Here is a 12251-nt window from a genome sequence, read left to right on the forward strand (position 1 = left end):
GAGTAGAGAAGTGGCAGGAAAGGGAGGCTGGGATCATATGGTGGAATGTCCAGCCGATGTCTGATTGGCATCCCATACTTCACATGCCCAGACCAAATTTGGGATCCCCCTCTGTCTTTCCCCTGTTCCACCATTCCTCCAGCTGTTCAAGCCCCAAACCTTGGACTTCTGCTTAACTCTCCCCTTCCGTGCTGTATTTCATTCTTCAGCAAATCCTGTTGATGCTACATTTAAAGTATCTTCAGAATCAGACAGATTTTCACCATTTCCTCTGTTTCTGTCCTCATCCAAGTCACCATCCTCTCCGTCTTGGATTGCAAGAAAACCTTGAACTGGTCTCTCTGCTTCCCCCCTGGCTCTCCTCCAGGCTGCTCTCAACGCTGCAGCTGGACTGGTTATGTTAAAATCTGAGATCGCGTTACTCCTTTGCTCGCTCCCCCTCACCGTGGCTGATGGGGCCTCGCCGACTGGCTAGCCTTGCACCTTGGCTCTGGCCTCGCAGCCCCCTTCCCTCACTCACCTCCGGGCACACTTCCTCCAGTGCTTTCTCTGCAACATGCCGCATATCTGTCTCAGGATGTGGGAGTTGCAGTGGCCTTTGCCTGAATTTTCTTCCCTCAGATAGTTGCACAGCTTGCTCCCCACCTTCCTTGGTGTTTTTGTTTAGGTGTCACCATATCAGAAGGGCGTCCGGTAAACCGCACTCGCATCCTGGCCTTTACCCCTCAGTGCTAACAATATGGAGCGAGCCAGCGGGCCACTGCAGCCTGCGAGTGCATGTGCGCCTCTGCCTGTCCTCCTGAATGAGACTAACTCTGTGACAGCAGGGCTTTGTTCTCTCAGTTCATGTCCTCGTCTAGAGGGGGTGCCTGCCCTGTAACAGGTGCTCGGTGAGTTATTTGTTGATCAGAAGGTCTTGAGGGCCTAGCTGTGTCGTGGAGGTCGTAGGCAGCCACTGAAGGTTTTACTGCATGGAAGTGAGAAAGGCTCGGCCTGCTTCAGGTTGCTGGACCTGTATCGTGTGGCGTCCACCTTCTTTCGGACCAAGTGGGTCTCAGTCCCTCTGCTGACCTTCCACTTGGAGCCACAGCTGTCATTCATTTTGTTGGCTTACAGGTTGTTTTGTGAACCCAGCATGCTGGCGCTTCTTAAGCTTATAGAAAAGAGAATTTCTGATCTATTTTCTTTCAACACTTGTGAATGCCACACCTTGAGAGGAAATGCTCCTCTGCAGAGTGAAGAGCATGTGGTGATGTGGCCATCCAGAAACAAGTATTCCAGAAGGAGAGAACCTGATATACTATTACCTGATATGCTCTTACCTGGAGGCCCGCATCGCCCCTGCCCACCACGTAACCACTGGGAAGGGTTACTCCCAGTGGCTGTGAAGGAGCCTCTTTGTGATTCTAAACTGCCCAGGATGACTTCCCTGGAAAACAGCTTTGGCAGCGAGCTTCCCAGCAGAGGCCCCTTACAAGCTGCCAGCAGCAGCCAGCAGCTTTGCTACGAGGGCACGTTTGGGGCTGGCTTTGTAAACTATCCAATCCCTAGATTCCAGAACTAACATATATATATTTGAAAAAATTATGTATGTAAAATTAAATTCCATGCAGGGAGATGTTCATAGCAGTTTGACGTTGCTGTGCTTCCATGCGCAGTACCGGTGGCCTCATCTCCTTGAGCATGGTATAGGCCCAGTTGGAGGATGTTGAACTTGAGTGCTGAATTTCACGTGGAGTGATCTGCCAGTCATTTGCAGAAGGACCACCTGTGTCTCCCCTCCGGGTGGGGGGAGGGTGCATATGCGAAGGGGCAGATGGCCTGAGAAGGACGGACTTCGTCCCTTCTGTCCAATTGCACATGCCTACAATTCCCTGCTGTGTGTCCAGGATAGCCACCGGCCCTGTAGGGAACACAGATACAGAGGCCCTGCCTGCACGGAGCTCGCTGTCTTGGCAGCGGGAGCCCTTGAGTGCTGCCTGAGCGGATGGAAAAGTGCACAAGTCTTTACTGAGCGCCTGCTGTGTGGATGGCAGAGGTGTAACCCTGGCAGACACAGGGCTGCCCCCGTGGAATGTACACTCCAGTGCAGGAGACACACGGAAAATAAGGAGGCCACGAATTCATCTAGTGGCTGCGTGCTATAATAAGTATGAAGGGGGAAACAAGCTGCGGGCGACAGAAGGCAGTGGCGTGTTTGATTACCACCTGGGCAGAAAAGGAGCAGGCAGGCAGGCAGCACGCGTGGGGGCCAGAGCAGGGCGAGAACCTGGGGTCCTCTCTGACCTTTAAGAAGTGAGGAGACTGGGGCTCAGCAAAGGTCAGAGCTGCGTGGTACCCAAGTCAGTGGTCTTGGGGGGTACCTCCTTGGCTCTCAGGCCAGCAATCCTCGGGTGCTTTGGCTGTGACATCTTGGTGTCCCTCCCATTGCCAGTCACAGCAGGGGCTCCCTGAGTGTTAGCTGGCCCAGGGTAGGCGTTTCCATTTCTTTCCTCACTGCTCTTTTTCCCCTCCACCTCCTGTACTTTGAGCTCCAGTCCATCCTGTTACAAATACTTATCAAGCCCCTGCTTTGTGAGGAAGCCCATGCCAGGCCCTGGAGACACCCAGCCAAGGGCCTGTCCTCCTGGCGCTCCCAGTCCAGCGGGGCAGTCTGACACTGGGGGACGGAACTGACCTGAGGAAGTGGAGGTCCCGTGGGGCACTCACCACAGGAGGGTCTGAGCAGCTGCGGCCTGAGGAAGGGCCCTGCAGGATCATTGGTGCCAGTCAGGTGGAGCGGGGCAGCAAGAAGGTCCTGCAGAGGTGGTGGAGTTTCGGGGTGATGGTCATGGCTAGAGCACTGGGCTTGAGGGGAAGGGATGGAACAGGCAGGAGAGGAGTGTGGGGCTCTGGGTGGGTGGTCAGGCAGCCCTGTGACAGAGCTGGTCCTGTTCCGGTGGCCATCAGAACCTTTGCAGGGTTAGGCAGCTGAGTAAAATGAGCAACTCTGCAGTCGAGAGATTGTTCTGTGTCTGGGATGGGAGGCAGGGACACCAATTAGGGAGCTGCTCCAAGATGAATGCATCGCTCAGCAAGTGCTAATCAGCTGGGACAACCCATCCTTGGTTCTTGATGTTTCCCACACACATTCACTAAGCCCCCGTCCTGCTGAGCCTTGCCCATGGCTGCTGTGCCCAAGATTTAAGTCAGTGGTTCTCAGCAACAGGCAGTTTTGCTCCCATCCTACCCCCCTGTGGGATATTTGGCAATGTCTGAAGGCATTTTTTGTGCTCCTGGTATCTAGTGGGTAGAGGGCAGGGATGTTGCCAAACTTCCCACAATGCACAGGACTGTCCTACAACAAAGAATTATCTGGCCCAAAATGTCAGTAGCACCAGAGAACCCTGGAAGATAATGTAACACACCAGGTTAAGAGGAGAATGTCATGAGTGATTTTGGAACAAGAGGGAAGAACCATCTGTACCACAGAGCAGCAGGGAAGGCTTTTGGAGGAGGGGCACATTTGTGTTGGGTTTTGGAAGATGAGTAAGAGTTCTTCACAAAGAGGATTAAGACAGCAACGTAGCAGAGATGTGGAGAATCTAGACAGGGAAGCAGATGTGCGCAGAGGTTGGAAGAAGTTTGACTTGTGTCCTTTGAGCGCCGTTGTGGACTCTGCGGGTGGTTTTGGTACATTTCGTAGCCTGTTGATGGAGGTGTGGAGAGGGATGTCAAAGGCTTTTTTTAGGTAAAAGAAACGGTTACAGTGTCGTGCTGAGGCCAGCGGAGAGGTGGCCCTGTTTGTGGTTGGCTTATAGAAGTTGACCCTGCTTCGGAATGGTCGGAGATGCTCACCCAGATCCTGCCCAGTCCCAGCCCTTGTAACATGGTCCCCAGCACCCTGCAGGCCCTTATTACAGATGGTGTGGAGACCCTGGAGTGGACAGGGCCCTTTTTACTTCTCTTCCAAAGTCTCAGTGGTGGAGTCTCCCATCTTTGGTGGTGACACACCCTTTAGAAAGACCTGGATCCTAAGCTTTGGTCGGCTTGCTTATAGTTTCTACCCACAGGACTTACCTCTGCTCTCCAGGGTCTCACTCAGAAAAGGGCCATTCCTCTACCATAGACTCTATTTGAACATCGCAACATAGGCACTCCAGTCCTGCCCCATAGGCCCGCCCCTGATCTCCGGGAGTGCTGGCTTACTCCAGTCCAGCACATATCCCTGAGCGCCACCCCTGCCATCGGAGCTCGTCTTTGTTGAGCACATTTCGTGCCAGGCACTGCCCAGGCACTTGGTGTACTTGCCTCCTTCGGCTCAGTTCCCACGTCTGTAAGAATGGGGACAACGATGTTACGGTGTCAGTGTAACTGACTCAGTGTAACTGAGTTAATTCCCAAGCATGCCTAGAGGGTTGCCTGGGCCGTGACGGTGCACGTTCTGCCGCCTTCTTCACAACTCCCTGCTGGGTGGATGCAGTCTCTCTTTTTAGAGATGAGACTACCGAAGTGGTGCTAGGATTTGAACCCAGGCAGCCACCCTCAAAGTCTCCCCTTGTGACTTCTCAGAAGGCCGGAGGCAGGCAGAGGGAAAGGGGAAGACAGGAAAGGAAGTGGCAAGTCCTGTGTCCAGTGGGGCATGGCTTGCCCAGGGTCACGTGGGGAGTCCTCACGGGCCCTGGTTCTAAGGTTGGTTTGCTTCATGGGAAAGGGCTGAGCTGGGAGGCAGGAAGGAAAGTCATTCTGGGCATGGCGGGTCCCTCCCTGACTGCTCCAGCCCTGCGGCTCAGTGACCTGGCTCCACGTGGTGCTGAAACGTGTGACTGGCGGCCAGTGCCGACTCCTCTTCCCTGAGTTAAAGAACCGGGCTACCGGTGGTACCAACCATAAGTGAGTGAATAAAACTGAGGCAGAAAGGCTCTTACCTGAGTTCAGGTCCAGCCCCACCACTTACCAGTGGTGCCATTGGGCACGTCGCTCCGTGTCTCTGTGCCCAGATTTCTTCGGCTGTAAAAGTTGACCTTCCTTTAGTGGGTGTTGTGAGGTTTCAAAGAGAATCAACTGGAAGGTCCACCTGGAGGCTGTCTGAGAGTGAGTCATCAGGCTCCGATGATTGTTTCCTCTTCATCAGCTCCCAGGTTCCGGCACGCCCTGGTCTTTGGGGTATTTGGAGGCTGCTGTGGTGAATCAAACACCGACCCTGCCCTCTGTGGGATCCACTTAGTGAGAAGCCAAGTGGGTATAAGAAAGGCATGTGTAGTACAAGGTAGAAACTGATAAGGGCGGTGGTTTGGGGGGTAGGGATGTGGTGTGGGCCTTCAGGGCTGGGAGAGGTTATTTCCAGCTTGGAGCATCAGGGAAGGCTTCTTGAAGGAGGTGGCCTTTACCTGAGTGTTAGAAGATAATTAGGAGACTTCCTTGGGATCGGGAAGGAGGGAAGGCATTCCAGGCTGAGGCAGGTAAGGGGAAGAATGTCACCATAGTGATTTGAGGGAGGAGGGCGTAATGGGGAGTGGACTTTGGATCGAAGCTCAGAGCTAAGTGGGTGAGAGGGAGCCTTGACAGTTGAGCAGGTGGTGCTCACGGCTCCTGCTTCGTGGCTGGTCGCCCTCTGTGTGAAGCATCCGCTCACTGCCGGATCCCCAGGGCCAGCTCAGGGTGGATGGGGGAGCTCTCGGAAGGCACGAAGGGACCACACCTTGTGTATCCTTGCTGCCCGTGAGGCAGTTTGGAGGGGCCGAGCCTCGGGTGCAGACCTGCTGGGCTGGGGGCACAGAGGGTTGTGGAGCTGGCCTGCTCTGCAGTGATTTGAGTGTGGCCTCAGCCGCCAGTGAACAGAGGGCCCTGCAGGTCGTGGGGACCGCGCAGGTCCGTTCTAGTGGCTGCTTTCAGGAACGAGGAGCGTTTAGAAAGCCAGTGCTCTGAAACGTGGTGCTCGAAGGTCCCTCTCACTCTGCCTGGCTGGAGTTTGGAGGATGCCCAGGGTTGTCTGAGGCTCCAGGGGACCGTGCGCGGCCGCAGCGGAGTGCTGTGCCACACAGCTCCAGGGAGGCCCTCCCCGCCGCCACCCAACATGTCCCTCGGGTCCACCGTGGGCCAGGTGCTGAGGTAAGAGCTGCCACGCCCTGCCGCCTGGGCCATCCCTCAACCTGACCTGTAAATGGTGTGGTGACCTCTGACCCCTGCCTCAGCCCCTGGGCCCAGAGGACAGAAGGAACGTGAAAGAGCTTTGGGGAGCACAGGGTGGCTCAGTCGGACACTGCCCGGGACATGTTGGAGTGTGTCTGAGTGGCTCCCCCTGCTGTGTCGGGGCGAATCCCACAGGGCCAGCGCCCCGGGTTGGGAGGAAGGGGGGGTCAGAGGCCCTTTGGTGTGCTGGGCCTGGGGTGGGGTCTGAGCCCTGGCCTGCCTGCGACTTGTCGAGCACCCCACTTTACGTGCCTTCTGTGAGGCTCCCTGATGCCCCAGGTGTGGGGAGCATTCAGGCTTGTCCCGGGGCTCCTGGCCCTGCGCTCTGCCCTGCCCTCCCTGTCACCGGGGGCAGGGGCCTCCTGTTCCAGCCTCGTGGGCCTGGGGAGGGAAGGGGCCCTGGGGGGTCTGGGAAGAGCGGAAGCTGCAGGTCAGGCCCTGTAGCTCCTGAGGGAAGGATTTCAAGCAGGGGTGTGAGGTGATCAGTGTTGGGGCCTCAAGACTGGCAGATTGATAGAAGGTAGAGAGCACTTAAAAAGGTGTCACCATGATCCCAGGAAGGACTGGGTGGATCTGTGGCCCTGGGGGGAAAGAGGAGGTGAGTTTGGGAGCTCTTGAAGACTGGGCAGGCCTGGGACGGGCATGAGGGCGAGGGCAGTGCTGGGACAGGCCTGGGGTGGAGGGCGAGATGACAGGCTTTTAGCGGGCTCTGCCCACATCTGCTAGGCACCCGTGAGGCCTCCAGTGTCAGCGCTTCCTCCTGGCTCCTGCCTGAAGTCTCCTGTCCTCGGGCGGAGAGCTGATGGGGCCTGCGGCAGTGCAGGAAGGAAGGCCCGGAGGAGGAGCGCCCCCACTTCCACGCTCAGTTCTGAATGGTCGCCCGAGGCCCTCCAAGAGTGATGCTCCTTGGTGCTCCCGGAGCTGGCTTTCTTCCCTTCTGTGTCTCATTTTCCCCCTCCCCGAGCCCTTCCCCAGATAAACTACTCACCTCAAATCCTGTTCTCCTTCCCCGAGACAGGAAGAGAGGGGGGAAAAGCCGGGAGGACATCGGGTCCAAGTCCTGGTGCCGTCTGGACCCAGCTGATGTGGAATGAGCCTGACCTACAGTGGGACACGTTGGGGACAGGGGAGGTGTCATTTCCAGCTCTGGCAGCTGGCCCTCCTGTGTGCGGAGCAGTGGAGAGGAGGCTGCCACTGGCCCAGGTGTAGTCGTTGTGTCCACCCTGGAGAATCTCATCTCCTCGCTGGCCCTGTTGTGCACTGTATTTGGAATACAGAAGAGAGTGACGTCTCATCCAGCCCAGGATTCTGGTGCTAAGCCTGCTGGGGATGACCCTGGGGGTTTCACACACCCTGACCATTTAGGGGAAGGATGTTTTGGGAGCAGAACTTCCTCCCAGGCTGCTGCCTACTCATCTTCCGTCCCTTCCTCAGGGCCCCTTGGAGCCCACCCTTTTAAAGGTAGTGCCAGGCTGTATGTGCCAGTGTGGGTGGTTCATTGCCTGTGGGATGGCTTTCTCATCTGTAACATGGCCTCATAGTGTCCACTGTATAGGGCGTAAGACCCCTCAGTCTGCCTTGAAACAGACACAATGGCAGCCTGTCCACAGACAGCTTTTGCTGGCTGCTTTGTGCGGGAACTGTCCATGTAGCATGTGGAAGGCTAGTGTGGGCAGGGACGGGTTGCATTAGGCCAGCATTTGACAGATCCCAGGCGTTGTGCTTGTATTGAGGCACAATTTAGATACAATCAAAGTTATCTGTTTTAAGTGTACAATTTGAGTTTTGACAGATAGATGCAGTCCCATTCCACCACTACACTCGTGATGTAGAACCTTCTAGTCCTTCCAGAATGTCCTTCAGTCAGTTGGCTCCCTCGCCCCCCCCTCCCCCCCAGTTGCTCTGCTTTGTCACTTTCTTGCCTTTTCTAGAATTTCATAAAAAGGAATCATGCGGTCCAGTGTTGTCTTTTGTGTCTGGCTTTTCCATGTAGCGTAATGCTTCTGAGGTTCAGCGTGTCGTTGAGCGTGGTGTGGTTTGTTCCTCTTTCTTGCTGACTCGTATTCCACTGGACGAATACAGCACAGCTTGTTTCTCCAGGCACCCGTTGGCAGACACTGCATGGTTCCATTTTGGGCTGTTATGAATAAAGGCATCTCTGAACCTTTGCGCCGTGTCTTTGTGGACAGGTGGGTTTAGTGTGGTAACTATGTTTAACTTTATAAATAACCCTCCAGACTTTTCTGGCTGTATCATTTTGCATTCCCACCAGCACTATGTGAACATTCCAGTGCCCCCTCCATCCTTGCTAACATTTGGTGACATCAGTCTTTTATTCTAATATAGAATTAGGTAGTATAGCGATATCTCATTGTAGTTCTGATTTGTATTTCCCAAAAGGCTATGATATTGAGCACCTTCTCATGTGCTCATTTGCTGTTCGTAGTGTCTTCCTCAGATACCTGATATCTTTCTAATTTCATTAGCAAATGTTTATTCCAAGATGGACTAATTTATGAACCACATATCTTAAGTGCCTGCTATATTCACATAATGCTAAATGTTAAGTCCTAGGGATGAAAGAGAAAGACTCTGTAAACTTGGGTTTTTTCCCCCTAAAAACATTTATCGAGTACCTGTTATTTGCTAACTGCTGTGCTGGCAAAAGCGATGAAGGCGCATGAAACAAGTCAGAGAAGAGCTGGAAGAGAGGGCAAGAGGCAAGGGACTCTGTGTCCTAACTGCACAGGAGAGAGAACTGGCCACCGCAGGAGGCTCGCGCACACGGCTCCCTTGGGCCTGCTGCAGAAGTAGGCATTCGCAGGCAGGGAGAGGTGTTGCTGGCCGAGGGAACAGCGTTTACAGAGACATGGGGCTGACAAGAAGGGCAGAAGGGTAGTTGACGGGGCTAGGATTTAAGGTGTACTTCTCCCGTCTCAGTCTGCTGGAGGAGGGGGGTATCCTGTGGCTGGAAGGCAGAGAAGAGAACAGGCCTCTGATCCTGTTGGGGGGTGTGAGGAGATGAGGGAGCAGAGAGCACCGGGCGGCAGAACAGGTGGGGGCGCAGTTAGAAGTCAGGTTAAGTGGGCCTCCGGCAGCTGCTCCTGGAAAGCTGCATGGCCTCCTTGGGACCTGACGTGTCCTCAGTCCCGCATGTGGGAAGCTGCCTCTTTTCAAAGAGCACTTGGGTCACGGGAAGCTGACAGTGGGTATCGGGATTGGACAGCTGAGTCTTCATTCCCTCCTGAAAGCAAGCTTGGCTGTGGGGACAAACGGAGCATCCCAGGGTGTGTCTCAGTTTTGCTGAGGCCCATTGGTTGCGTGTGTTTGGGGAGGGACGGGGTGCTGTGATGTACTTTTGGTAAATTGTATGTTAAAACCTTATTGGAGTAGTGAAGATGCTTCTGGTCCCAAGTGCTGGCCCCTTACTTGCCACAGAGTCCAGCCAACCTTTGATCTGTGCTACGAAAGGTATGGGGAATCCACGTCTCCCGAAGGAAGGCTGCTGACGAGAGGCTCGCAGCCACTCTGTTCTTGGGCCTCAGAGACGAAGGCCCTGTTTCGGGTTGTACACTGCTTGGCAACCTGGGGTAGGCTTGGTTCGGCAGGGAGGCAGCTCTGAGAGTCAGGAACTGTGACTTGAAGAACTGGCAGCTTCCCACAAAGAGGAGAAAGTTAGCGTCATAGGTTTTTTTTTTTAATGAAAACTTTTATTTCATGTATATATTTCACAAATACATATTCGTACTACGGCAAATACAGAAAAGCAGACTGAAGAAAATCGCCTCAAATTCTGTAATTGTAGACTAGAGAGAAAGGGTTACCGTTACCTGGAGTTCTGGAATTCTGTCACCCAGAGATAGGAAGGTGGGCAGTGGTGTGTAGGCAGGTAGCATACTTCCGGGTTTTCTTTATGAAGCTTTTAATGTAAGTTTGTGTGTGTATGTCATCCCCCTCCCCCGAAACCCCCAAACGCATTATTTGGGAGAGCGGAAAGCAGTTTGGCTGCTCCTACGTTCCTTGTGCTCACTTGGGGTCTCCCGCCCACAGAACCCAGCCATCGCTGACATCTACACGGAGCATGCCCATCAAGTGGTGGTGGCCAAGTACGCGCCCAGCGGATTCTACATCGCCTCCGGAGGTACGTGTACCAGTGCATGGCTCCTGGACGCATGTGGTGTGGCCGAGGTGCTGCTGTCCCACCCCTGCCCAGTCCTGGGGCTAAGCTGGCCTCCTGGCTTGGGAGGAGGAGGGAAGAGGGTAAAGCGGGGTGGAGGGGACCAGGGGGCGGGTGGAAGCAGTGTAATGAGTTTCAGCTGGAGCTGACAGGGAAGGTATAAGCCCCTGAAAAGCCCCATTCCAGAACTTGGTAGTTTGCAGTGTTCCAGCTGGTTCCAACTCAGAGGTCAGCAGAAATGCTCTTGTGAGGTTGGCCAGAGGCCTTTGCAGGTGCTGTATCGTGGTATATTGGAGCTCAGTGTGTGTGTGTGTGCGCGTGCGCGTTTCTGAATCGTAGCTTTGTCTCGTGTCACCTTTATTCGCTGCTCCTTTCCCGCTGCCCCGCACAATGCCAGCCTCGAGGCAAGCGCTCCATTTGCTCCATTTCATTTGTGGTCAGGCCTTTGCTCTCTCCAGCCGGGCTTTTGTATGGCTCCGTGGGAGGCTGGGTGAGAGGAGGGGCGCAGAGAGCTTTAGGGTATGGGATGCTTTATTCACTTAACCCTGGAGGTAGACCTTTTACACACATTTACAGGCAAGAAAGGCACACAAGTTAAGAGTGGCTTACCTTGTGTCTCCCATTCATTCGTTCATTCATTCATTCATATGTTCAACAAATATTTCTTGTGCCGAGACCGGTCCAGGCTCCAGGGAGAGCCAGGTGAATGGGCCTTCTCAGCCTCCCCTGAGAGTGACAGGAATGAACAAATTGCTGAAAGAACTAAGCAGCCAATAGGGGAGGCCAGGATTGGTGCACACTGGTGAGCGTGCTGTCCACACTCCTTGCTCTCTGCGTGGCAGGCCATGCAGGGCCCTGTCCTAGAAGGATTCACCCCTTCCCAGCTGCACCATCTTCCTTAAATAACTCAGCTTCCTGGGCTTTCAGTTGCTCTTTAAGGGGAGGATCCAGTGTGGCAGTTCTTGTAAAATGCCTACGATGGCTCTTGCTCTAGTGGGCACCTGGCAGCGGGTGACCATAGGGTCTGTCACCAAAACCAGGACATGCCAGGGCAACAGGCGACAGCTCATGCCGGCCAGCCGGGGTTGTGTGTGCAGGGCTTGGCCAGGAGTCTGGCACGTCATAGGCATTTAATGATTTTTGTGTTTGGATCTACTCTGACTCCATCTGTAAAACTTGCTCTAATATAACCCTTGATTTATTTTAGCCCTCTGAATTTTTTTTTCCAGTCCTGCTTGCCAGCAAAATGTCTCTTCATTTAAAGCCCCAAGATTTGGCCCTGGTGCCTTTTAAAATCGTGTCTTCTCAGGAGAGAAATGTGGTTGGCATGGGCCCCCGCTGCCTGCTTGGCACAGCGTCCCCCACAGCCGAGGCCTGGCTGCCCTCTCCGGGTCCCCGGGTGGGCGTTCACCCCGACAGAAATCGATGCTCTTCAGATGCTAATGCAGAGTCGGTGAGGGAGGCTGTCGCAGAGACCTGCAGAGTTCAGTCCACACGAGTGAAGGGCACTTTGACATGCTCCTCTCTTAGAAGCGCCTGATTTGGCAGAGGAACGGAGGGAGCTTTGGGCTACACACAGGTCCAGGTATTCTTGGGCGAAGATCACATTTTACGTTTCCAGCACGCTGGGCCTTTGAATCCAGTGAAGACAATGAAACGTTTACTGCAGAGATTAGGGCCCTGGGCTAAAAATAGCGTGGGGTTTGGAGGGAGGAGGAGAGAGGCTGGGAAAGCGCCGTGCTCTCTGGCTGAACGAGTTACCTGGTACCTGGTGTGCCAGGGGACGGGGTCCCTGAGTTCCAGGTCCCCCGAGTTTAGAGGTCCCAGTACCTGGGGAAGCTCACTTCAGATGGGTTGCAGTCCGCTGCAGCAATCTTGAGATCCTTTAAGTCCGGCTGGTCTG

At 54.5% G+C, this 12251-nt stretch overlaps 1 protein-coding gene across 1 annotated transcript in view; it reads left to right on the forward strand.

Annotated features, from left to right (window-relative positions):
- Positions 1 to 12251, forward strand: part of WDR1 (WD repeat domain 1) — a 44735-nt gene that overhangs the window by 2965 nt on the left and 29519 nt on the right. The window contains exon 3 of the mRNA XM_044767824.2: positions 10222 to 10312. Coding sequence (XP_044623759.2) covers positions 10222 to 10312 — 91 coding nt within the window. The remainder of the gene's footprint in view (positions 1 to 10221; positions 10313 to 12251) is intronic.

This window comes from Equus asinus, chromosome 3 (assembly GCF_041296235.1).
Source record: "Equus asinus isolate D_3611 breed Donkey chromosome 3, EquAss-T2T_v2, whole genome shotgun sequence".
In the NCBI taxonomy this organism is placed as follows: Eukaryota; Metazoa; Chordata; class Mammalia; order Perissodactyla; family Equidae; genus Equus; species Equus asinus.